This window comes from Schistocerca serialis, chromosome 8 (assembly GCF_023864345.2).
Source record: "Schistocerca serialis cubense isolate TAMUIC-IGC-003099 chromosome 8, iqSchSeri2.2, whole genome shotgun sequence".
NCBI lineage: Eukaryota > Metazoa > Arthropoda > Insecta > Orthoptera > Acrididae > Schistocerca > Schistocerca serialis.
Window position 1 is genome coordinate 558397099 of NC_064645.1, and position 27334 is coordinate 558424432.

General features: G+C 39.2%; 1 protein-coding gene across 1 annotated transcript in view; it reads right to left on the reverse strand.

The window, feature by feature from the left end:
* Window positions 1–27334, reverse strand: part of LOC126416782 (lysosomal-trafficking regulator) — a 603504-nt gene that overhangs the window by 136287 nt on the left and 439883 nt on the right. Inside the window, exons 40-42 of the mRNA XM_050084644.1 lie at window positions 25062–25321; window positions 17089–17310; window positions 16481–16593 (exon numbers count right to left, since the gene is read on the reverse strand). Coding sequence (XP_049940601.1) covers window positions 16481–16593; window positions 17089–17310; window positions 25062–25321 — 595 coding nt within the window. The remainder of the gene's footprint in view (window positions 1–16480; window positions 16594–17088; window positions 17311–25061; window positions 25322–27334) is intronic.

Here is a 27334-nt window from a genome sequence, read left to right on the forward strand (position 1 = left end):
CGCTTGAACAAAATCAGAGACAAACACAGCAAAAGCTTCAAAAGTTAGACTCATTGGAACAAACTCTCGAACAAACACGTGAGGATTTAACTGCTGTGTTACATAACATCGAATCGAAATGTCAAAAGGTCTGTAATGACGTAAAAACACAAATTTGTGAGCATTTCCAACCTATTTTTTCGCGTCATGAAAATGTATTACAGAAGCACGAAGCAGCCATAAAAGAACTGCAAACTATTGTTCATGAAAATCATGAGACCTTGCAAGCTAAAATTGACTCAGTTGCATCTACCGATTCGGTTACGCAACTTGCAAGAACTCAGGAAAACTTAAAGAACACAGTAGATACCCCGAAAATTGGTTCAGAAAGACACATGGAGGAAATAAGTACACTATCGGAGAAAGTAGCCGAACTTTCGGATCAGGTCACTAACTTATCTACAAAGGTAGATGATGATCTGAATGACACAAGACCCGTAGCCTTCACTGACACAGAAGAGTATGAACAAATAAGAAAATTCAAACAGAATCAAAATCAAATCAATACACAGTACAAAAGAGAAATCCGGGAAGTACAAGATCAGCTGACACAGGTAATACAAGAATTACGTATTTCAGAGGACACTCGCGCTCCAATACGGGAAGAGGGACATAGAAATACGGAACAACCACAAAATAATAACACAGGACACTTCGGAAATTATGAAAGAAATTGGCAAGGCGCATTGGATTTTGAGATGGAACCGCCAAAACGAAGTAACAATGACCGACATGCGACTCGCCGACATGACGATTTTGACTATAAGCTGTTCATTACTACACGTAAATTCAAAACATTTAAGAATTCTGGCAACGACATTCATCCACAAGCATGGCTCCATCAATTCTCTCATTGTTTTCCTCCCAACTGGTCATTGGAGCACAGATTAGAATTTGTGTGTGGCTACTTAGAGAATGAACCAGCTGTAAGAATGCGATCGGTCATTCATGATTGCCACAGTGAAGGAGAATTTTACCATGCCTTCCTCTCAGCATATTGGTCTCAAGCTACACAAGACCGTGTAAAACATGGCATCATAATGATGAGACATTTCGAACAATCAGAATTCTCCAGTCTTGTGAAATATTTTGAAGACATGTTGCACAAGAATCAGTACCTGTTAAACCCATACAGCCCCTCAGAACTCATCCGCATTTGCTTAATCAAACTGCCTGAACATTTACGACATATTATTTTAGCAGGACGTTGCAAAGACGACATTGAAGCTTTTCAGGGACTGTTACAAGAATTAGAAATTGACACAGACAGTCGCAGGATGCGAAAACAGGAAAACAATCACTACAGGTCACATCCGTCACAATTCCATGATGACAGAAACAATAACTGGACACGACAAGGCTATTCTCACCACACAAATCGTGACCAAAATAGACACCACCCGTATGACAACTGTTGGCAGAGTAGTAATAATTACAGGGAAAGATCACCTCTCCGCAGTAATGAATATGACAGAGATAACCATAGAAACAGACAATATGGTAATCAGAACTATTATTATCAAGGGAGACAGAATAATTTCAGACGCAACAGTTCAGCGCGCAGTTACGATTCAGGGAGAAATTCTCCACCACATGACCGACACGAAAGAAACTGTGTAAACTACCGACAAAACGACAGACCTGAATTCCACCAGAACTGGCGAGCTTTAAACAGAGCTGGGCCCTCTCGGCAAGGCGAATTTGTGGAAGTTAGGCCTCCTGATCCCAGTAACGACGCGCGGCAACAAAGAGACAGACAATGACTCGCACCGCAGGCATACACGTGCGCCGGCTGGCTCCGAGAAAAATAACATTATATCTGGTACTGCTAATGAGATTTTAATGCAACATTTTGGTTTACTTGAAAATACATTCTGGGTTTAAAGTACTTTCTGTGAGATACCAGACGACACAGTGGTTAGTTTATGTGACAACTACACAGTTTTATCACGACGCTACTAATGAGTGACAATTTACAATGTTGCTTTTGCGGTGTATCTGTTTTATATCTGCACAGTTTTTCTGTATTATTCTGGAAAGTAAAACATGTTTTAGTAGTAACTTTTATGGTATAGCTACAAGGAGGCAGCCTTTTCTGTAGCACAACAATACGTTACAGCACAGTACTTTCTTCATCACGGCAATAAGCGTAATAAGTATGATATCTATACGCAAAGCATTTCACTTTGTTTATCATGAGGTCAGTACATTGACTTCTGCAGAACTTAGCTTTCGGAGGACGATAACTACGACACTTCCACACAGATTATGTTGCAACAAGACGCCCATTTAGCGCTACAGTACACGTATTTGAGTCATTAATTTTGTACTTAAAACATTTATTTTGAAAGATTTTTGAATTACAAAGAAAGTTTTCCGTGATATATTTCATTCCATTGTTGTAATCTGTAACACCTGAGGGTATAATTACAATAATCCTCAGGGGGGTACACGCTTACTTTGTGTACCATGTGTTTGGCAAGCACAAGGAGCCCTAGCTAATATGGTATTTTGCTTATACAACTTTACACATCGGTACCATATTTCTCTAAAACACAGAATTACACAGCTATCTGATTATTTAACTGAGAGAGACAAACATTTATTTTACTACATCAGTGACACATGTTTACGCAATTATACAGTTGGATAACTTCACACTTATGAAACTGTATTTTGTCTGTACTTTGTAAACTGTTCATATTTTTTCGGAATCATTGTGATACTATGAGAGCTTTGAATGATGTATTTGGTATGAGATCATGATTTTTAAAGTACGTTTGAGGCAGCTGACACTTTTGACATGAGCAGAGAATTTTTTTAGGCTTAGAAATTATTGGAGGAAGTTACGACGATTTTGAGATTTGACTGAGGTGTTATGATGTTATTATTACGACGACGATGTGTATTATGTTGTTGAGGAATGTTTATTATGCTACGTATTTCTCATGATGAAATATTGAAGAAGTGTCGACGAATATGTATATGTATAATGAGGTAAGGAATAATGAGTAGTGTTTAGGGACTCTGATTTATGAAAAGGATGTTGGAAACCAAGAAACGTACTTTAAGAGTTATGAAATGTGTGTGTATATTCGTGAATGTATTACAATGCAGACGAAAATTTTTTGGACACTGTTATGTCAATAGCATTTTGTTTCTACAGATTTGTAACGCAAATTCTTGACCTGTGAAATATTTTTATATGCGACTGTCACTGTAGCGGAAACTGTTGTCGTAAATATTTCCGTAAGAAAGTTAACGGACCACCTACACATAATGCGTCGTGGGCACCCAGCTGTGTCAGACGCCTGGAGAAAAAGCCATTAGCGCGTGCCTTTCAGAGCACAGGAAGAAAAAAAAAAAGGGACGCCATTAACTTCGCTTCTGACATTCCTTTGTAGAAAGCATCGCAAAAACGACACGGTCGAACTTGAAAACATATGATTTTTGTAATGCGTTGTGGGCACACAGCTGTGTCAAACACCTGGAGAACAAGCCATTAGGGTGTGCCTTTCATCGCTAATGCGACACCCTCATTACTTGAAAACATATGATTACTCGCACTTTGTGCTAATTACTGAAATGCTTATGAATTGATGGGAAATATTCTTACATCTGCAAACCTGATAATGACAAGTGTCTTTCTACGAGAATTGAGAGCTACTGACTTACAAAATGCCACATAGCTATTGAACGATATTTTTATGCTTTGTACATAATTGCTTATTTCATTTGATATCTGGTTTCCAGCTGTGTTGCAGCATTGCTTTTATAAAATGAAATGCATTTGCTAATGTGAACACTTTCTGTCAACAGATCTATTAAATAATTATTTTATGATCCACATTCTTTAAAAAAGGAGCACTTGGAAAGGAAAGAACAATAAGAAGGAACTAGTAACAGTAACACATAATTTTCTTTTCAAGTACATGGTAATATTTCTTTTTACAATCAGTTGTTGTAGTGCACCACTTTAATTACATAGGCAGTAAGATGTGAATATACATTTCCCTTATCTGCATTGTTGTTTTTACTGTAATATTTTTTCTGCTTGAGCTATGTCATGTTTAGATATAAGCTGCTGTTTGCCAGGCATAGTGCTACTGAACTTTAATTTGTGTTACTCTGCTAAGCCAATTTTACTACTCATTGATTTTTCATGTTGCTGCACATTGGCTCATATTAGTTGTAATTTTGCATTTTATCTGTTAATTTAGATTTGCTGCTGCTTGCTTTGCAAATTGGCATTTTTTTGTCATTGCTGTTTGTGATAATTTGTTATGTGATGCTGCATTGCCTCGTCCCTTAGTTTAGCATCTGAGCTCAGTAGATTTAAGTTAGCTTAAGAGGGGGTAGCCTCTAAGAGAATGAGTTGCGATGAATAGGAAGAAATGCATTCAGAAGTTATACAAAAAAAAGTACAGAAAACAGGTTTAGGTAGAATTTTCTTGGAAATAAATGTTGAGGTAAGAAATGTGTGAACATATAAATACAGAAAGCATGCTTAGATAGAATTTTTTTGGTGGAAACAAAGGATGAAATAAGAGGAAAGATATATGAAGTTTTGGGTTGGACTGCAGTACCAAATGTTACACTGAAAACGAACCCTGTCCTTTCCTATTGGTGTTATCCCACTATGTGTTTGTGTACCCTTGAGTATTTGTTTTCTTCCTGTCTCTGTGTAGTTTCATAGAATTTTTTCTTCTATTAATATTAAGCTACATTCACTATGATGAGGAATACTGTTATCCTCAAATATAATTGGCATTCATAATATGTTATTTACCTTATAAATATGCTTACACATTATTTATTCTGTTTAATGCTCATGTGTGAAGTTGATGTTTCGAAAGTTATTGTGATCTTTTATGTATGTACTCATGTCATAGTTCCTGTAACACTGATGTATATGTTATTTCGATTCTTTTGTAAAGCCTGTACTACAGATGTTATCTGTATTATTATGTTTTTAATGATGTATTTTGTACCTTTGTTATTGTATTTTTATGTTACCAAATTGTAATTGTTACCAGTTCTTCAAATTAAGTTACATTTCACTGCACACGTTTCTGTTGGTCATAGTATATGGACAATATGTGAGAAGTAGGGACTGTTCGTGTTTGCACGTGTGTTAATAATTCTGCAAGGGACTGGATAACAGCATTGCTGGTTCTAAGGACAATTCCAAAAACGTTGTGAGTGCACAAGTGGTGGTTTATGGACTTGCTATATTCTCTGCAAGACTCTTTGATGGTGAATGTGCACCTGCACAATCGCAACAGATGGCTGCTGGCCATCTCTACAAGGACTACAGTGGGTCTGCATCTTTGATGGCCCACCATTACCATTATCTCTACAAGGACTACAGTGGGTCTGCATCTTTGATGGCCCACCATTACCATTATCTCTACAAGGACTACAGTGGGTCTGCATCTTTGATGGCCCACCATTGCCATTATCTCTACAAGGACTACAGTGGGTCTGCACCTCTGGTGGCCCACCAATACCATACTCTCTACCAGGACTACAGTGGGTCTGCTCTGTGATGACCTACCTACCAATATTCTTCAAAACTTCGAATGACTCTGCTGTGGGTTTGCTCCATTGTGGCCCATTACCTGTCAGCATGTCAAGAGTCAGCACTGTCTTTCCATTGGAAGGACAACACTACTTCTTCAAGACTGCATGGAAATCCACTACTTCTATGTGCATTTTCTTTTACTGCTCGGACTTTGAGAAAAACTCTGCATTTTTACTGTGATGAACAATGTGGACTGTCTTTATGGACTGTGAGAAATTTTGATCTTTTGACCAACATAATATTAATAAGTGTGTGCATTTTATATCTTTGTTACTGTAATTGTGAAAAATTTTTGTCAAATCTGTATTGGCCAGTGCCCAACACCATTTGTAAAAATTTTTGTGGGGAGCATGGGGGCTATGTAAGTAGGCTGTTTATGTTTTCTCTATGTAAGTAGGCTGTTTATGTTTTCTCTATGTAAGTAGGCTGTTTAGGTTTTTTATTGGTAACGCCACCTCTGTATGACAATCACTGGCTGTGCTGTGGGCAGTCTGTGTCTGCTTTGCATTGTTGTAATACTCGCCATTGTAGTGTTAGGCAGCTGGCTGTGAACAGCGCGTAGCGTTGCGCAGTTGGAGGTGAGCCGCCAGCAGTGGTGGATGTGGGGAGAGAGATGGCGGAGATTTGTAATTTGTCATGAACTGCTATATTTATACATGATGATATCAAGGTAAATACATTGTTTGTTCTCTATTAATATCTTTCATTTGCTAACTATCCCTATCAGTAGTTAGTGCCTTCCATAGTTTGAATCTTTTATTTAGCTGGCAGTAGTGGCGCTCGCTGTATTGCAGTAGCTTGAGCAGCGAAGATTTTTGTGAGGTAAGTGATTTGTGAAAGGTATAGTTTAATGTTTGTCAGGGCCATTCTTTAGTAGGGAATTTTGAAAGTCAGATTGCGTTGCGCTAAAAATATTGTGTGTCAGTTTAAGCACAGTCAAATACAAATTGTTGAAAGGGGACGTTTCAACAGGACATACTCAGCATCAAAACATTAAAAAAAATTTCTTTACATGAAAATGGAGTCCTCCACCCTGCTACATAAGCAGACGCTGGAGCAGAAAGAAAAATACAAGAAACTAGCAGATATAGTTCACAGGAAATATACAAATCTTTGCTCAAAAATGAGCAGTAGTGGCAGTAAAACTCTATCTGAGGAATTCGGTGAAGAACCTGTCTCAGCACTGAGGCAGTCTTAATTCCATGACCATGCCTAAGAGAAAAGAAGAAATCATCATTGCTGTTGAAGTACCTTTGTTTTCTCTTCCAAAGGTACAGAGGTAGCAAGAAAGGATGTATAGCGAATTCTGCAGAAAGCAAAACCACTCAACGACAAAGTATCAGTGTAGTAAAGGAACATTTTTAATGATGTAAAGAGAAATGAACACATCACCAGAATGGATAAAGGAAATATCACTGATGTTTTGGGCACAGTGGAGTATTACAAGAAGGTAGAACAACTATTGGCACAGCTGGTGTACCGTAAGTTCAAATGTGATCTGAAAAAAATGATCATAACAAAACTGAACAACCTGCTATCAGACTCCAGAATGGACTACTCTATTACCAACCTTCTGATGATACATTCATATGTCTCACCCAAAATGGATGTCCTACCAAAGGCACATAAGTAAGGATATCGTTGAAACCTATAGTGAATGGGATTAATTCTCCAACATACTTTTCACCTGGTCATTCATCAAGGAAACAAGCATGTTGTTGGAAAAATGAACACCGAAAGTATTCATTCCATGTAGGCTTTCACGGACGGCATCTTTATCAGTAAACACTTCCGGGCTAAGTTGCCGTGGTCGATCTGTAGAAATTCTTCTCCCTGACGTTTCGTTCTCAACTTCAGAGAACATCTTCCGAGGTGAGTCGACGACTGGCTGCTAGGAGCTGGGGCTGCCGCTTATATGGAGATCGTAGAGGGCGCCACCACACGTCACGTGGCGTCGATGTGTGGCTATCTCTGGCTATCGTCTGTTCTCTCGATTGCAGGCAATCGGTTGTCACATGATTGATGCAACGTCGACCGCCATATATTGTTCAATTTTAATCCTTCTTCTTTACGATTAAAATTGTATTGATGTTTGTGGATTTCAATTGCCTCTCTATACATACGTGTATAATAGTGCGACGTCCTCGCTAGCACGCTTGTCTCACCAAATTTTATTTCGTGATCTCCATCCCTAAAAAAATGTTCTGCTACTGCCGATTTGTCGATATGTCCCAAACGACAGTTTGATGAAATTAGGATGGAAACGTCCAGGATACTACGTAAAGCTAAGCCACCCAGCAGCAATCTGTCTCAAGGAGAAAGGAAGGCATTGCGGGAGATCAATGCAGACAAGAATGTTATTATAGTTGCCGCTGACAAGGGAAATGTTACTGTTTTAATGAATACTGAGGATTATCACAAGAAGATCAGTGACCTCCTGGAACCCAGCACATATAAGAAGTTGAAAAAGGACCCCACAACGAATGTGCTGAATGCCACCAATCGTCTGATAAAACAGTCTTCCATTCCTACAGAAGTTAAAAATTATCTTTGTAAAACGGAGGCTTATCCTCCAAGATTATATGGATTACCAAAGATACATAAGCCTGATGTTCCTTTGAGACCAATAGTCAGCGCAATTGGAGCTCCTACCCAAGAACTAGCCAGACACCTTGCCTCTTTGTTACAACCTTACATAGGCAAAACTGAGAGTCAAACTGAGAGGCTCTCTACACTTCATTGAGATATTGAGGGAAATTACTGTCGGTCCTAATGACATCCTTGTCAGCTTTGATATAGTGTCTTTGTTCACTATGGTTCCAGATGATGAAGCTCTCTCTCATATAGCCGATATGTTCCCTACTGATATAGTGGCCTTGTTCCAACACTGTCTATCCTTGACCTATTTTCAGTACAATGGTGAATTTTATGAACAGATTGATGGGGTAGCCATCAATTGCCTCTCGCAATTGCGAATTTATTCATGGAATATTTTGAACATCAAGCACTGCAGTCGGCCAAAAAAAGCCCCTCGAAGTGGTATCGGTATGTGGATGATACCTTTGTAATATGGAATCATGAGGAAGAAGACTTGAATGATTTCCTGGTGCACTTAAATAGCATCAGCCCAAAGATCAAATTTACTATGGAAAAAGAGAAGAACGGACAAGTTAACTTTTTGGATGTATCAGTAATCAAACGGGCGGATGGGACCTTAGGCCATAAGGTCTACAGGAAAGGTACACATACTGATCGCTACCTCCATAAGAACTCGAACCACCACCCTAGGCAAAAGAGGGGGGTCATAAAAACACTAGTGGGTAGGGCTAATAATATTTGTGAACCAGGCTACTTACAAGAAGAACTAAATCATTTACGAATGGCTTTTGCGAAAAATGGTTATACGAAAAACGAGATTAACCGAGCACTTTACCCACGTAGAAAAATGCCTAAAAATAGGAGACAGCAACAACCATCAGCTGGAAAAGTATTTCTTCCGTTCATCCATAACATCACAGATCGCATTGGAAAAGTACTAGCCAAGTTTCAGGTGGAGACTATTTTCAGACCTACTAAGAAAATTAGTGAATGCCTAAGATCAACAAAAGATGCTCGTCACCCCCCTAGCCACCCCAGGGGTATATAAAATTCCGTGTAGTTGTGGCAGGGTTTACATAGGAACTACAAAAAGAAGCATCAATACACGGTTGACGGAGCACAAAAGAAACTGTCGCTTGGGACATATCGACAAATCGGCAGTAGCAGAACATGTTTTTAAGGATGGAGATCACGAAATAAAATTTGGTGAGACAAGCGTGCTAGCGAGGACATCGCACTATTATACACGTATGTATAGAGAGGCAATTGAAATCCACAAACATCAATACAATTTTAATCGTACAGAAGAAGGATTAAAATTGAACAATATATGGCGGTCGACGTTGCATCAATCACGTGACAATCGATTGCCTGCAATCGAGGAGATAGCCACACATCGACACCACGTGACATGTGGTGGCGCCCTCTACGATCTCCATATAAGCGGCAGCCCCAGCTCCTAGCAGCCAGTCGTCGACTCACCTCGGAAGATGTTCTCCGTAGTTGAGAACGAAATGTCAGGGAGAAGAATTTCTACAGATCGACCACGGCAACTTAGCCGTAAGCGTTTACTGATACCGAAAGTATTTACCATGGCATACTGGTGAGCTTTGATGTAAAATCTGTATTTACTAAAATCCCAGTAGTACATACCATGGAAATCATTACGATACAATTGCCACAAATTTAAGCGAGCCGATCGAATTCTGTTTGTGGTCAAATTTTATGAACAGTGTGATGGGGTTGCTAGGGGCTCACCTTTCTCACTCATAACAGCTGACATTTTTTATGAAACATTTCAAACAAAAGGTATTAATAATTTTTTCATAATGTGAGGCCACAGTCATAACATATTTCTTTAAAGTCAGTACCGCCATTAGATATTTTTTTTTTTTTTTTTGCATGATCATGATTTCGGCTTTAAGTTGCCATTATCAAGTGTTTTAATGTTATACAGTGCCTAAGATGGAGATGGCATACTGTCGTACTTAAAAGGTATTAAGTAACATAGAAATAAAAACAACTTGCTGGCTCTGTTACACAGAAGAAACATGGGATGAATGGCCACACAACACGGAAGAGCTACATAAATGCCACAATTTTCTCAATAACATTCAGCTAAATATTAGCTTCTCATTGAAGATGGAGAGCGAGGTCAACCTCCCATTCATAAATGACAGCACTCTAGAATGTAGACTTAATAAGAAGGCTACCAACACAAATAAATATTTAGACACTCCTTCACATCATCACCCAACATAAAAATGAGCTACTTCTACATCAGCGACAGTACGAGCTTGACCTTTCCACAAAAAATCCTTTCAAACAAAGTGATGATGACTCCCACATTTTCTGTAAGGTTACCGTTTGACACTACAGTAACTGATCTGAAATGCAGAATCCTTCAGAATATTATATAAAGACTACATTTTTCATTCACACAAGGGTAAAACTTCTTCAGTGGAAGTCTATGAAGTGATGTATGGTCGTGGCAAAGCTTGTACAGTGAAACTGGAAAAAAAAATGAAAGTACACAGTAAGGAACACCAATACCACACATGTTGAAGCCAAAATGTAAAATCAGCAGAACACCATGAATAATGTGTCCTGGTTACGGATTTTAAGAACATACGAGTGCTAGCAGGAGATAGTAATATTTATAGATGCAAACTGTGCGAAGCAGTTGAAATATCAAAGAATAACTTCAGTAGAGATGGCAGTTGCAGGCTTGATGGCAGTTACAGGCTTCAGTTTTGATAGGTACATGGTATCGAGGAAGTAAACACCCAGCCATGGCAAGCAAGGAACATAAATAATTACCAAGAAACAAGTGAGGGGGCACAACAACAATTATATATTTGTTTATCTCTCTCTAAGTATCTGCTTTCAATAATTATGCAATGAAAATGGCCCATCAATGTCAGTCTTAAGATTTTTGCCTGGTAAATTCACTTCTCCAGAAAGTGAGTGAAAAATAACCTTTTGTATGTGAGCTCCAGTCCTTCCACCTTTCAGCTTTTCTGTTCTTTGCTTAGGACTGGTTTTCCATATGGGATCTTGATACTAATGCAAGTGGTTTTCTTTTCTCCAAAGGTCTCTTTAATTTTCCTGTAGGTGGTATCTATCTTCCCCCTGGTGGTATATGCTTCTAAATCCTTACATTTGTCATCTAGCCATTCCTGCTTAGCCATTTTGTGCTTCCTCTCAATCTCAATTTTTAGATGTTTGTATTCCCTTTTACCTACTTCATTTATTGTATTTTTATGTTTTCTCCTTTAATCAGTTAAATTGTGTTACCCACGGATTTCCATTAGCCCTCGTCTTGTTACCTACTTTTGAGTTTAGCAAGTAGAATATCAAAGTTGAAAGTGTCGAAAGCTTCGCTGAAATCTAAAAAGCATGTAATAGTTACCTCCTGTTTGTCCATAGGTTGTTTCTGTTCATCAGTCACTTTTATAAGAGCAGTTGTCACCCTGTGATTTTTCTGAAAACCAGACTGGTATTCAGCCAGAAGGTCATCTGATGTTAAGTAACTGGTAAGCTGATCATGAAATATGTATTCTAAAGCCTTAGATAATGCTTGTAGAACACAAACAGGCCTTAAGTCAGAAGATTCTTTGGTAGATTCCTTTTTGTGTAAAGGTTTTATGCATCCTTTGCAGGCCATTGAGATGATGCTGGACTTCAGAAAATGGTTAATAATATACAGAATTATCAGCAGTAATGGTGCAACAAGGTAACTGATCATTTGGACTGTAATATCGTCGTGTCCTGCAGCTATTAGAATGAATTCACCCAATTGACTTCCTGACTGTGTTAAGGCTAACTGGCTACAGAAGAGATTTTTCTTTTGTGCCGACAGCAGGTACTTCAAGCGGTTTGGTGATTTGAGTCCTTGTGCATTGGTCAAGTACAGTTGTGGGTATGGCAAAGTCCTCATTAAATTCTCAATAGAAATGAGAGGTTCAGCTGATACTGAGGTTTGCCTATTCCTAACCCTCACAGATTTTCCACAAAATGGAGGTCCTTCAACAGTCGCCACTTAGCAAAAGAGCATACCTGAGGTTTGCATTGCACTCCAACTGACTAACTGAGTTTCTAACATTTTTGACGACTAAGAGTGTGTGAAGTGTATGTGAAAACTTCCCACTTCTTTCATACGAGTCGACTTACTTAGTGTACACAGCCGATCTTCATCTCTGGAAGCCAGCTTCTGGAATCTCTATAAACTTCTTCACCTCCGAAGAATGATGCTAGTTACAGGAACCTTAAAGACTCTCTCTCTACTTGCGAAATAATTAGGTACTTGAAGAATACTTTTCAACAACTATCGGTATACTTGAGCTTCATAAAGAACAAAATTCACGCTTTGCACATAAACATTTGACTTCTTGAAAGTCACTCATATCGTCTCACATTAAACACAGATTTAAGTACATTTAGCAAAGAGTTGGCTTAACAACCATAACTCTATTACAAACAAATTGCAAAATACGTCGTGCCTCCAGCAAGCCCAAGATAAGAAGTTTTTTTCAGACTTGAAAATCTCTGTTGTTCTTGTAATTGATAACAACGGTCACTGATACGATTAGAACAGAATAACCTAGAAGTACCACGGTTCTTCTGTCTACTTTCACTAGAACCTCCACGGATCACCTGACAAGTAGTTGTCGCTGCCGTTTGTCTGCTCACAACTGATTTCACACCTGCACACACAAACATGTGACGCGCAGTACGTAGGATTTTAGCGTCCCACTCTCACATCTATAATATCATTTGTTTGAGACATTAGAAGGGTGAGTGGTTCTAGAATTTACACAGAAATTCTCAAAACACTCCAAGTTGCACCGTCACTTGTAGGCGATATGATTCTCAGAGGTCGGGTGCTGTTTAAATTTCCTGTGTGTTGCATCTCTGATTTTACATTTGCAACGCCAATCTTTTGCACAAAATTCTGTAATTGGTATTGAAGCAATCCTGTTTCCTGTGTGCTTGTATTTTGTCATTATTATGTAGTATAATGTGGATATTGGTTTGAGTGGTGAACTCAGAAACTGACAGTTATTCCTTCTGTTGCATAATGGAATTGATGCATAATTGAAATATCAGTGAAACACCCTGATCACGTGCTAGGAAGAGAACAAGAAACACATCAAAGTGGAAAACACAACAACAAAAGTGAGAGTGGAAAGAATAATAAGTCTTGCAGAAACACTCTGGTCTAACATGGGAAAATCTTTAGTGACTGCAGTTTTATAAAACAATAATATTAGCTAGTGGAACACCTTGCACTGCTAATGAGAGTTCCCAGTCTGGTCAATGGCTCACATGAAATGCCTGATAATGTAATCTAAATGAGAGCAACACTAAAGACTTAAAACAACTCGATTAACATACTTGATTATTTGTAGGTCATTTTCTTCCACAACAAAGAGAACTATAAACTTTTAGAGACAGAAATCCTAATTTGTAAACCCCCTGCCCCCCTCATTCCCAATTTTCTGCTGTTCTTGAAATGTTAGTATCCAATTTCTGTTCAAATGCTTTTTTATTGCTATGAAAAACAGCAATTACAATATCATATTATCATCATTTAATGGCTTTTTTTCACAAGATTAACAAAAAATAGCCTAATCAAAACTTGAATTGATGGAATTACATTACATCCTGGATTTTACATTGTTCGGTTGAATTAAAAGACGTTGGTTCACTATGAATCAGACTTCACAAAACAATAGAACTTAAATATTGATGCATTACGGATGTAGCTGTGAAAGAAAAATGTTTGTGAGCATCAATATTTTGTCTCTAGAGGTTTTCCATTCATACTGAAAAATAAGCCCTTAGTGAATTTGCTCGTTTTGACACTAGATACATCATGTGAAGAATGGCATGCCCGCAAAATGTACAGGTATATCAAAAAGATGAGTAGTAGAAATAAGTTTACCAAGCATTTGTATGCATGAGAAATTAAACTCTGTGCATACTGCTACATAAACTAATCGACTTGTTTGCACAATACCATGACAGCCACTTCAGCAACCTTTCTGAGACACTAACAAAGATAATTTAATATATAGGTGCTGCCAGGTCTTCTATCAGAGTACTAAAAATATGTTCAGTAAACTAGACAAAACAGCAGCAGTAGTGTCATATGTCATTGAGGAAACTGTAACTTTTAGCTCAATACAGGAGCACGTACGGAAGCTATGACTCAAGGTTAAATAAATATTTGACCATGCACAGGATAGATATGTATCCAGTAGAACAGTTCATAATCGGAGAGAACCTCCATCATATACCCGTAAAGAAACTTCTAAAGAAACAAAGACAACTGCATAATAGGTGCAAAACAAAGCATAGGGCTACAGATAGAGAGATGATGAATGAAACAAGTTTGGCTGTCAAGAGAGCAATGTGTGAAGCCTTCAGTGACTACTGTAGCAGAATATTGTCAAACAATCTTTCACAAAACCCAAAGAAATTCTGGTCACATGTAAAGGCTGTTAGTAGCACCACAGTTAAGTGTCCAGTCAATCACAGATAAAATTGTGGATAGTAAAGCAAAAGCTGAAATGCTTAACTCCATTTTCAAACCTTCCTTCACAAACGAAAACCCAGGAGAATTGCTCCAATTTCATCCTTGTACCACTGAAAAGATGAATGAAATCAGTATTAGTGTCGGTGGTATTGAGAAACAGCTGAAATCATTAAAACTGAACAAATCTCCAGGGCCGATGGAATCCCTATCAGAGTCTATACTGAATTTGCTGCTGCGCTAGCTATAATCTATTGTCGATCCCTTGAACAAAAAACCATGCCCAGCAGTTGGAAGAAAGCACAGATCACACTTATTTACAAAAAGGGTAGTGGAAGTAATCCACAAAACTACTGTCCAATATCCTTGATGTCAATTTGTTGTAGAATTGTAGAACATATTCTGAGCTCAAACATTATGATGTACCTCAAACAGAATGACCTCCACCATGCCAGCTAGCGTGGATTCCAAAAAGGTCGATCATGCAACATCCAACTCTCACTTTTCTCCCATGCCATACTGAAAGCTGTGGATCAAGGCAGTCAGGTAAACACAGAATTTCTTGATTTCTAAAAAGCATTTGACTCAGTACCACACCCACACTTACCATCACAAGTACAACCATATGGGGTGTTTCAAGCAAAATTTGTTACTAGATTTAGGACTTTTTGGTAGGGAGGATGCAGTATGTTATCTCAAATAGAGAGTCATGTTTTATGTTAATGTTCTTGTGGACAATATTAATAGCAGCCTCAGACTTTTTTTCAGGTGATGCAATTGTCTGTAATGAAGTACTGTCTGAAAGAAGCAGCATAAATATTCAGTCAGATCTTGATCAGATTTCAAAGTAGTGCAAAGATTGGCAGCTTGCTTTAAATGTTCAGAAATGTAAAACTGCGCGCTTCGCAAAACAAAACAAAACAAACAAACAAAATATACAGTATTCTATAGCTATAATATTAATGAGTCACAGTTGTAATCTGGTGACTCATACAAATACCTGCATGTAACACTTTGTAGGGATGTGAAACGGAATGATCACATATTCTCAGTTGTGGGTAAAATAGGTGGTAGACTTTGGTTTATTGGTAGAATATTGGGAAAATACAGTTATACTGCAAATAAGATTGCTTACAAATATCTCATGGAGCTAATTCTATACTTTTGCTCATGTGTGTGAGGCCCTTGCCAAATAGGACTGATGGGGAATACTGAACATATGCGGAGAAGGGCAGCACAAATGACCACAAGTTTGTCTGACCAATGGGAGAGTGTCACTGAGATGCTGAAGAAACTGAACCGGCAGACTCCTGAAGAAAGACGTAAACTATCCCAATAAGTCCTACTTATGAAGTTTTAAATCATGACTCTAGGAATTTACTGCAACCCCGTAAGTATCGCTCATGTAAGGATCGTGATGACAAGATTAGGTTAATTACAACATGCACAGAGGCATTCAAACAACCATTCTTCCTGTACTCCACACATGTATGGAACGGGAAGAAACCATAATAACTGGTACAATAGGATGTACCCTCTGCCATGTGCTTCACGGTGGTTTGCAGAGTGTAGATGCAGCCATAGAAACATTCTTGTTTCACAAACTGATCTAAACAAATGGAACTATCAACAGTAACACTGCACATTCACACGAGGAAATTCAAATTCATACCATACACAGAGTACATACTATTGCATCTGAAAAGAATGTCGTGACTTACGCATCTGACGCTGTACTGCTGGTAAGAAATACCGCCTGTCCATTCCCAGGTGGCAACGTTGCATGCGATTCCTCACACGAGCGGGCCCCTCAGTTGGGTCGAGCTGCCACGATCTGCAAGCAACAGCTACCATTGTATCTTCCAAACATGCAGCCTCAAAATTGCTAAAACAATAATCTCAAGAAACTATAAAGTATCACAGAAATTACAAATCAAACTGTAATTTAAAATTTGCTATGGGTCCATGTCAGCCTCCTTCAGTGAGTGTCAGTACCATCCAATATTCATTTCTAAATCATTCCTGGATTTCTCCTCAGTGGGAGGACTGGGATGTGTAGATATCAGGCTCGGAGTAAGGAGCTTCTTAAAGGAAAAGCGACTGATTTAGTTTGGGGAGTGATTAACTTGGATGACACCACTGTCAGACAATGTAACACAAGATAGTGTAGCACACAGTCCACATGGCATGCTCTTCAAGCTACAATATTTTAAGAAGTGACGATTTGTAAACTTCGGTCTTTGGTAAAAATATGCAGGTTATCATTACATATTAATATTACATCATAAGGACTTTTATTAATATTAATAGTATTAATATCATCACATACCTGGGATACGATTTAGGAAAATACCACACAGCCCGTTCATGTGTGAGAGCCTGCCGCAGGCGTAGCCAGTGAGAGCGTACACGGACATCTTCACTGAAGCGGGCCTTTATGTGCTCCATAAACGATTTCCTTTCTGCACTCTGCGCTCCCACAACATGTGCAGTGACATCCATGGCTGTTTCTGTGAGGTGCCGAACCAAGCCCTCCATACGATATACACTCCTGGGAAGAGTTAAGCATTACATTTCAGTTCACTGAAAATATTTTAACCTGCAATTTTGCCAATTCATCTGTTTATGTTTATTTTAAAATTTCAACTGTAAATTCAGCAGTAATGTTCATCACAGTGAGGTTATTTGCATGTACACTAACAAGACAATTGAAATTCCAAGACGGAATGATGACATTATTATGAAAAGGAGAGGTTGTTACTCACTATACAGAGGAGACACCGAGTCACAGACTGGCACAACAAAAAGACTCATATACATTTAAGCTTCCGGCCAAAATGTCTTTTTCTAAAGTAAAACATATTCATTCACACAAGCACAACTCACACAAGTATGACCAATGTGTGTGCTCACCAGGCCAGACTGTGTGGAGCAACTGTGCCTGAAGGATCAAACTTAAAGTAAAATTCATGTTTGAATATTGAATGTTGTCAGAATATTTACAGAGGTGAACAAAGGAAAAGGAAGGACAATTGGATATGATATCCTGTCAATATCAAGGTCATTAGAGATGGAGCACAAGCTCAAATTGTATCAAGGATGGGGAAGGAAATCAGCCATGCCCTTTCAAAGGAACCATGCTGGCATTTGCCTGGAGCAATTTACGGAAATTCCATACAGATTTGGGTTTTCTGTGAATCAAGGACAAAATTACAGAAAGAAAAATTGTTATTAATGGCAAACGCAGTTTTCTCTTAATTTTTGTCATTGATTCTACAAAGAAAAGTACAGTCCTGATTAAATTAATTGTGAAAGTGTTTTTATATTGTTTTAATTTTTCAGGAACCTACTTACAGCCAAAAACATTTGTTGAACATTGTTGGTATCGTGTAAACAGTAATTATCAAAATCTAAAAGCTCTAGACCAGCAGTTTGCTGTAAGTAACAATACATTATATTAATTTAATTTCGATACAGTAATGCTGATAATGTAGGATGCAGTGCTTTGTAAGTTTTCTTGGTAATTTATGAAGAGAGTTAATTATTGGTTATCTTTGCACACATTATAATGAGGAAATTTCAGAGAGTTTTTAAAAATAATTCTGACTGAATGAAGAGGATTTTGCTATATTTTTCAGTTTTATGAATATTTAGTGAGTGTACAAATATCTTCTCCTTTTTGACTGACAGAAGCCAGTTTTCTGGTCAGAGTATCGTGTAGTTCAACGTTAGAAGTTGTAGTGGGTTCTTGTTACACTGCAAATTTATCTCAGTTAGACCGCTTCTTATCAGATGCAAAGATGATAGTAATATCCAAAAGCCAAAGGCAAATTAAAGAGGCAAATATTCTCTCAAGGATAGTAGGCACTATGAAATACTCAAGATAGTTTGAAACAAGAGTCTGTACAATTTCTTTATAAATTATGGTTGTCAAACAAACTGAGGCACTTAGAAGAAGAAATGGTGGAGAATATGTACCAAGGAATTAAAAATGCATTCATAAAGCAGTATTTGAAGCACTGGAGCAGCAAGAGGAAGGAAAAAAATGACACCCACAATGGTGGACTCAATGCTTCAAAGAAAAAGTGAACCTAAAAAAGATGTTCTATAAAAATTGGTAGAGAACATGGGTCAAACATGATAAAGCTTTGTATGTTAGAATGAACAAAGAAGGAAACAATGAAACCTGGGAGGATAAATGGAAAGAAGGCAATCGTGCATGGGGGGCACAAAAGTGGCAACATGGAAAATAATTGCAGAGCTGGGGAAAGAAGTAAAAGAAAGAGCAAACCAGCCGATTAGCAGTCTGGTAGTGTGGGAAAAGCATTTTGAAACACGTGTTAACAGAAAAAAGGACAGAGTACAAGGAAATAAAGTGACAGATATGGGAGGCAAAAGAGGTATAGAAGGCAGCTGCAGAAATGGAATTTGGGGTATCACCAGGGCCTGGAAATGTACCAATAGAATTAGTGAGGTATGGCCCAAGCATTTTGTATGGATACCTAAGCCAATCCTTTAATAAATGTATGTGGGATGGGGAGGAAATTCCAGCGAAGTGGAATCTAGTATATCTAAGCCCCATACACAAAAAGGAAGCAAAAATGTATGTAGCAATTATCATGGCATAAGTGTAACAAGAACAATGGAAAATCCAGGATGGAATGTAACAACATTATGAAAAGGAAAGTTGCTACTCACCATACAGCGGAGATGCTGAGTCGCAGATAGGCACAGCAAGAAGACTGTCACAAATAAAGCTTTCCGCCATTATGGCCTTCGTCAACAGTAGCGCACACACACACACACACACACACACACACACACACACACACACACACACAAAACAGCAGTCTCAGGCAACTGAAACCTGGTTCCAGTTGCATAGACTGCAGTTGTGTGTGTGTGTGTGTGTGTGTGTGTGTGTGTGTGTGTGTGTGTGTGTGATCTACTGTTGACAAAGGCCATAGTGGTGGAAAGCTTTATTTGTGACAGTCTTTCTGTCATGCCTATCTGCGACTCAGCATCTCTGTCCAAAGTACACTTAGCGGGCTGCACAGGATGATTTTAAAATCAAGAATGGAGAAGTTTGTAAATGAAGTGGAAGAACAAAGTGGCTTTATAAGAGGCAAGTCATACACAGATAGCATCTTTACCCTACAAAAGATCACAGAGATGAGATAGGAAAGAAATCTCAGAAGTCATTTGGTTTTCATAAATCTTCTGATAGCATATGATACATTGCCACTAAAGCTATCATTCAAGGTGCTGTAGTCAGGGGAACTGCCAAAACTTCATGTAATATGCATCATAAACCTCTACAAGTCAGCGGAATGTGTCACTAAAGTAGAGAAAGAAATTCCTAGAGAGGCCCCTAGAATAACTAAAGGATTGGAGCAAGGATGCTGTCCGTCTCCCACAATCTTTAAGATGTATGTGCAGAAGGCATTGAATCTTGGTGTAGAAGTACATGGGCATGGGGATTGCAGTAAGGAACTGGTGTATGTACAGACTTTTCTATGATGATGAGGATGATGATGATGATGATGATGATGATGATGATGATGGTCAGATTGTTGCAGCAAACGATGAAGAGGATGTGTCTTACATGCTCAGGAAGTTGTTGGAAGAGTATAAAAATTGGAGATTGAAAATTAATTTTGAGAAGATGAAATATCTATAGAATATCTATACTGCAGAGAAGAGGAAAGTAACATGGATGTTGATGGACATATTATTAAAGTGTGTAAAGAGTTTAAGCACTTAGTTAGTATCCTACCACATGATGGAACATGAGACAGAGATATCTGACAATGGACCAGGCAGGGACGAATGGATATCCAAAAATTAAACCCTGTACTTTGTTCCTCAAAGATGAGTTTACAGACTAAAATTCATTTATACAAATCCATGGTGAAACCAAAAACAACATATGGGAGAGAGTGCTGGGAACTCACGGAAATAAATAAAAATAGATGAAAGACAGGTAGGATGGTTTGGACATGTCAAAAGAATGGATGAAGACAGACGGCCCACGCGAGTAATTTTATGATAACCTTCTGGAAGGAGCAGAAGAGGAAGGTAGACCCAAGAAGTGATGGAAGGAAGGGGAATGGAGAGGATTAGGAAAAATGGTGAGATAGTGGAATTTGGTGACAGAGATGCGGATGTGGCAACAGCTGAAGAAGGACGCCTGCAACAAGGAGGGATATGGTATCCAACAATCTTGCACATTTTGGCTCAAAAAGAGAACTAAATTAAAATATGAAGCTCTGCACAGACTGAATAATGTGTGTGAATGTAACTCTAAATGTCATTCTTTGGGGTCCAGGCACTCACTGCAATTGTGGTCTACCTCCCCGATAGTGCTACACTGATATTTGGCACAATTCATTGGCCTCACAAAGCTGAGACAGGGATTAACACAGAAGAATCACTTAGCCATTATGTAAAGATTGGATACAGAATAACTTTTAAAGGCATGCAGACTGCTATAAAAGATTGACATTTTTTCTACCCAAAATGCCTATTTTAATACCATATGTTTCACAGAAGATGATGCTGTAGTTCAAAGAGTATATCTCAATTGTACTCACTTTCTGATTGGGCAAGTTCACTTGCAAACCCCAGCTCTCCTTTTAAAGTCAAGAATAAACTTGATACACCTACAAATTGATGCCTCCCTGGGACCTACAATTTTCCACCCACTTGCCCATTACTGCAAGCCTACCCTGACCAATCCTGACAGGGAGACAGGCTCTATTTATGTAACACTGTAGCTGTGATGCTGACTGTTCATCATGGAGAGGTTTAGTAATATGCAATGCATGCATGGAATATGACAGGAAGTATCCTTGGCTCACGCAACAATTCGTGTCCCTGGTGAACACTTCCACAGACTGAGAGTAACATAAGTTATGTATCAGAACCTCACATACCAAGCACAATTTGTTCCAGAATCTTACTCTGAGTGAGAAACACTTGTAAATGAAACAATTTATCCCATATAAATTAATCTAAAATACAACAATGTGTTCCATGCAGGAAAAGTACTGGACTATGCTCCAGACTGAATGCTAAAAGGCATAATCAGTCTTAAATGATGATGATATTAGGTAGCTATCTATAGTCATTTGTTTCTGCCAATGGTTCACACTTGGCAAAAACGTGACACAGCATTATCATCAAATACATTTTTAGAATGCATAGCCACTGTTTTATTGGGGTGATGATTTTCAGTCTATGATGCACAGATTCCCATGCTTTTAGCATTTCTCTTATTGTGCCAGAAAATTGCTGCTTTGCTGTTACTGTTTCCTCTTCCTGCTCTGAAGAACTCCTCTCCACAACTTCCTGCTGTGAAACACCCTCCAACTCCATAAGCTCTTTGGCGGTCATTTCTTAATTGTGATATTTCACAAGCTCATTGATATTGTTATTACCCACTTCTAGTCCCATGATCTTGGCCAAAGACACAATCTTGATAACTAAAGGCTCCACAGGTACTGACTCAAATGCCTAAGCAAGACATGGAATGGCAGATTCACCTTAAGGAAATATTTTTTCACTGGAGGACCAAACACTTCATTGATTCAGTCACAAAAAAGGTCACATCTCACCCAAGCCTCGTTGTTGGACATCCACACCACATTTAACCTGCTCGTCTTGATTTTACACTTCATGAAGGCTTGTGGAGTTTCTCAGTGGTAACCAAGCAGCAGTTTAATTTTCAAATCACCCCTTGCATTGGGAAAGAATAGTAGTGTCAGGCGGTCTTTCACTGGATTGTGACCAGGCAATTCATTCTCCTCTTCTGTTATAATGGTACACTTTGGCATCTTTTACCAGAATAGACCCATCTCATCGCAATTAAAAATGACGACGTTCTTTGCTGGCTCTGTGTCAGAGTTGACTGCTTCACTGTGCCTCAAAATGCTGCGAATGCCGGTTCTTGTCAAACTTCTTGAACCACCCAAGGCTTCCCTTAAACACTTCTTCAGCTGCTGATAATCCTGGCGTCTTCTTAACGAGGTCAGCAAAAATCATACTCGTCTTCCCACAAATGATGTTCCCATTAATAGTGTCACCTTGCAATTGCTTTCATTTATCCAATTAAGGAGCAACCTTTTGACATCATCCAGAATAAGAAACTGTTGTTTAGCTACTCTAGTTACTCCCTTTGAAGCATCTACCTCCTTAATCTTGTCCTTGTTTTTTGAGATCAATGCAAATAGTTGATGTATATCAATTGTACGTGCATGCTAAATCAGCAACACTCTCAACACGTTTGTATTTTTCAATGGTTTTAAGTTTCATTTATAAGGTAATTTTGTTTCTCTTATGGTTGTCTTCTTGCGGCTTTATCTTTGGGGATATTTCTATGAAGATTATTAAAATTAGCACACACAAAAAACAATGTGTGAACACAAGTTTAGAAAACAGTGTGATCACAAGCTGCACTGAGATAGCAGCAAAAAGAATGCTAAACCCACACTGCATTACATACTAAAGATATTGTTCATACGCCACTGCTGACAAAAAAAAGTGTTCATATTGTTGAACGTTTCCCCTACCGCATATGAACAGGTGAAGATGTCACACTAAATCATCATCACTTGTTATGTAAAACTTCGCTTGTTAAGTTAGTCATTGTTTTACAATTTGTTTTGCTCATTACATGAAATGTGCATTATGGGAAGTGTTCGTTAAGTGAGCTTCCACTGCTTGTGATTCGGCTAAAAGATATCAAATATTATCTACCTCACTACAAATTATTAACACATTTATAGTAATTCAGTTGTTATGAAACTTTGTCATTTTATAATGTTAATGGTTAACGACAGAATGAGGTCAGTGTAATATTTAAAATAATTTTTGAAACATGCAAAATTACCTGAAATGCAGAATTTCTAACATTCCATGGTAAATAACTTACTGTTATGTTCATATTTTTTTGTGTAAAAGTTAGTGAAGAACTTTGACTAAATACTTGATCATTAAATAATTGAGTAAACAGCAGTTTTACTAAGAAACTAAAAGTTTATGTAATAGACTCCATTTCAGACAGATATGTTACTTTCCTGACACTTTCATTTGTTCTGTTGTCTAAATGAATAAAGGGGGTAAAAAGGTACGTGTGTGAAGTCAAAATTATATAACCAACTGAGAACAAAATGTGACTCAAATTGTGCAGTCTTGATGCGAGTCACATACACAGGGGGAGGGGGGTGGGGGGTGGGGGGAATGATGATAATTGTAGAGTAGCCAGTTTTAGTTTTCTGTACTTTCTAAATACAACATTTACTTTGGTAATATAAGGAAAAGGACAGATTCCTACTCACAGTAAAGATGACTCACTGAATTGCAGGCAGGCAGGCACAATGGAAAGGCTGTTACACATTTAGCATTCAGCCAAAACCTTCTTTAGATAAGGAAACATGCACATTCATTCACACAAGCACAACTCACGAACACATGACTGCCACCTCTGGCAGCTCAGACCAGAATGTGAGCGTTTACTTTGGTATTTCAAACAAGGAAAGAATCAAAAGAAGGAGCACTGGGTTACCTCACTGAAATAGGAAACTGATTGGCTACTGTGTGTGTGTGAGTATGAGTGAGGGAGGGAGGGTACATGTGAAAGAATTAATACAAACTGTGCTTATTGCTTATTTTTGTACTTTTCTGGAAGTGTGCACTAGGACTGCATTCTCAGCAAAATGCCAAAGTGTCACTACAGGACAGATATTCTGCGCAGACATTTTTCTTCATTTAGTAGTTACTGTCCGGTCAGATCTAATACAGTTAACTCACTTTACACCAGTAACTCGGTTAAATAACTGAGCAGCCTTTCGACATTTGTGGTACAACTGGGTTTTTAGAGCTTTTCTCAGGTGAGGAACAATGTACGACCTTTTAGAGCGGGTCGTACTTCTTTTCTTGATGTTAAAGAATGACAAAAGTGGTTGTGCCACCACAACCGATCAGAGGAAAATTTTGAGTGCAGTCAGAAAGACATCCACAGATACTAGTGCTTTGAGGTCATGCCACCAATAAACTTAGTTTAAGCTCAGTTCCCACAGGAATAAGAAGCCTACTGAAAACAAACCAGGTGTCCTTTGGGCAACCAACAGTTCAACCAGTCTTTTCGGTCCACATGTGCCATGTATGTGACACCCACAAAAATTGGCCATCCAAGTTCCTTGAATTTTGTAGCCATCTGCTCATCCCTGAGTTCCAGTTTACACTCTTCCTTCGTGGCATTACAATTTCAAGAAGCAGAGAAATTAACCTATTACACATTACCTGTACACTGCAGACTGAGAATTGCGCAGAGATGTCTCTCTCGCTCCTATAGCTTCCCCCTGTGATGCAGCCAGTTCTGAGAGCCAGCTGTCTAGTGGCGCGGGACCTGCCGTCAGGCCCCACTGGGCCAAGCGGGCCAACAGCTCCTCGGCGGCATGGCGCTCGATTGAGGTGGCCACCTCTGCGCGAGCCAGGTCCCACAAGAAGGCGGTCAGCTTGGCTTCTGCTGCCTGGTGAGCATTGATGAGGGCAGCCACTATCTGTGGGAAAATGTGTCAAAATTTCAGTCAGTTTAAGTACCATACAATTTGCCCAATTATAGCAACAAGATGTAGCCATATTTGCAGGCATTTCTCTTACTGTGTTTCTATAAACAAAACATTCTGATTACTTCTAAATCTCACTGTATACTCTCAGTTTACAACTTACACAAGCTAAAGTGTTTACAAAAAGAAAAAAGTTGTTTTATCATCTAAAATGGATAATTCCTGGAGAACAAGTCGGTATCCTATCAAGTATACTTCAATTGTATTCAGCCGCTCAAATGGCCAGTGGCCATGTGTGTGTGAGTTGTGCTTGTGTGAATGTGCGCAAGTTTTCTACTTCTGAAGAAGTACTTTGTTGCAACCTGGTAACACAATACAACCAAGAATGTTAGTACAACTTTAATAGACTGTGGCATGTATGTCAATCACCGTAACATAAACTGAACATGACAAGATGAGGCAAATGTATGCATGCAGTAATAACGTGATAACTGAGTGTGAGAAGAGTGGAGCAGGGTTTAAATAGGCACTCGCCTGTGGTGGGCTCTATCAGAAGTTCACAGTATTGCTCTTTCACGGCATACTCTCACAGATGACAACACACTACTTATGAGTGTGGCTTTCAAGTGTTTGCACATTTCTTTATTCTTATTTCCTTGAGGAACAGCTCGGATTCGCAATATGTCCATGGCATCTTCCTCCCTGGGACTCTGACTGAGATGAGGCGCTGGTACTGGGATGTATGGTCACAAGTACTCGGAGTGCAGGCAGCATTGCAGTCTACCTTCTCGTATCAACCCATATGATAGGATGGGTGACGTCGGTGAGAGCTCTGTGCCTGTATCAAGTCTGATAGCTCCAGCGTGGACAGCAACCGCATTGGTACTGGTAGCAGTATTGGAGAAGCTGCGCCAGGTTTGTCCGTTGGTGACGGGGTCTCCTTTTATGTCATGGAAGGGACCCAGCCCCATCAGGTGATCTGTCAAACAATGCAGATTGGCTTGGCAAAGTTGGTGTCATGGCTGGGGTTGTCTGGTCTTCCACGTGCAGGTGCAACTGGTCATAATGACGTGCACATAGGCCCTCCTCCATTTGGAGATTGCAGAGACGGTGGCCACAGCACTGGGAGATGACTGCAGGAATCCGTTTTGTGTGAGGACCAAACCCGTGTGCCCAGACAGCCAACCCAGGCTACAGGAGATGCAGTAACGTCCAGGGTTAATGCCTGTGGAGCAGTTCAGCCGGGCTGTTGTCGCTGAATGGAGTGAATCGATAAAAAGACAGAAATTTATCCAAGGCAATGTTTGATGACTGAGTCACACACTTTTTCATTTGTGTTTTGAATTTCTTAACTTAACTTCTGGCCTTACCACTGGACTGTGGGTGGAAGGGCAGGATGTAAATGTGATGAATCCTGAGGGCATTGCAGGAGGAGGCAAACTCCTGCAACACAAACTGAGAGCCATTGTCGGAGACCAACTTTGCTGGAAGTCCTTCGATGGAAAAAAATTTCAACACAGTTGCCGTGGAGGCAGAGGTCAAAGTTGACGGGCAATGACCAACATATGGGAAACAATAGAATGCATCAATTACTTTAAGCCAATATGCATTGAGGAAAGGGCTGGTGAAATCAATGTGGAGATGGTCCCAGGCCTTCAGAGGTTGTGGCCACAGAAACAAAATTGCCCACAGGGCATGTTGCTGTGATGCGCACTGAGAACATGCCATAACCAACCAAGTGATGTCGCCGTCCAAACCAGGCCAAAAAACATGAGGGCAGGCTATTGTGCCTCATTGTGAGACACTCCCCAGTGATCAGTGTGCAGCAATTGCAGGTTCTCTGAATGGTGAGCCGAGGGAGCCAGAAGACAGGAGGGAGCATCAGCATTCACATGTTTGGCCGTGGGGCGGGAGTGAATCTCACAGCTGTAATGAGGGAGGAACAGTGCCCAATGCTGCAGGTGATGTGCTGTTTTGTCTGGCAACAATGCTGAGGGGTTACATAGC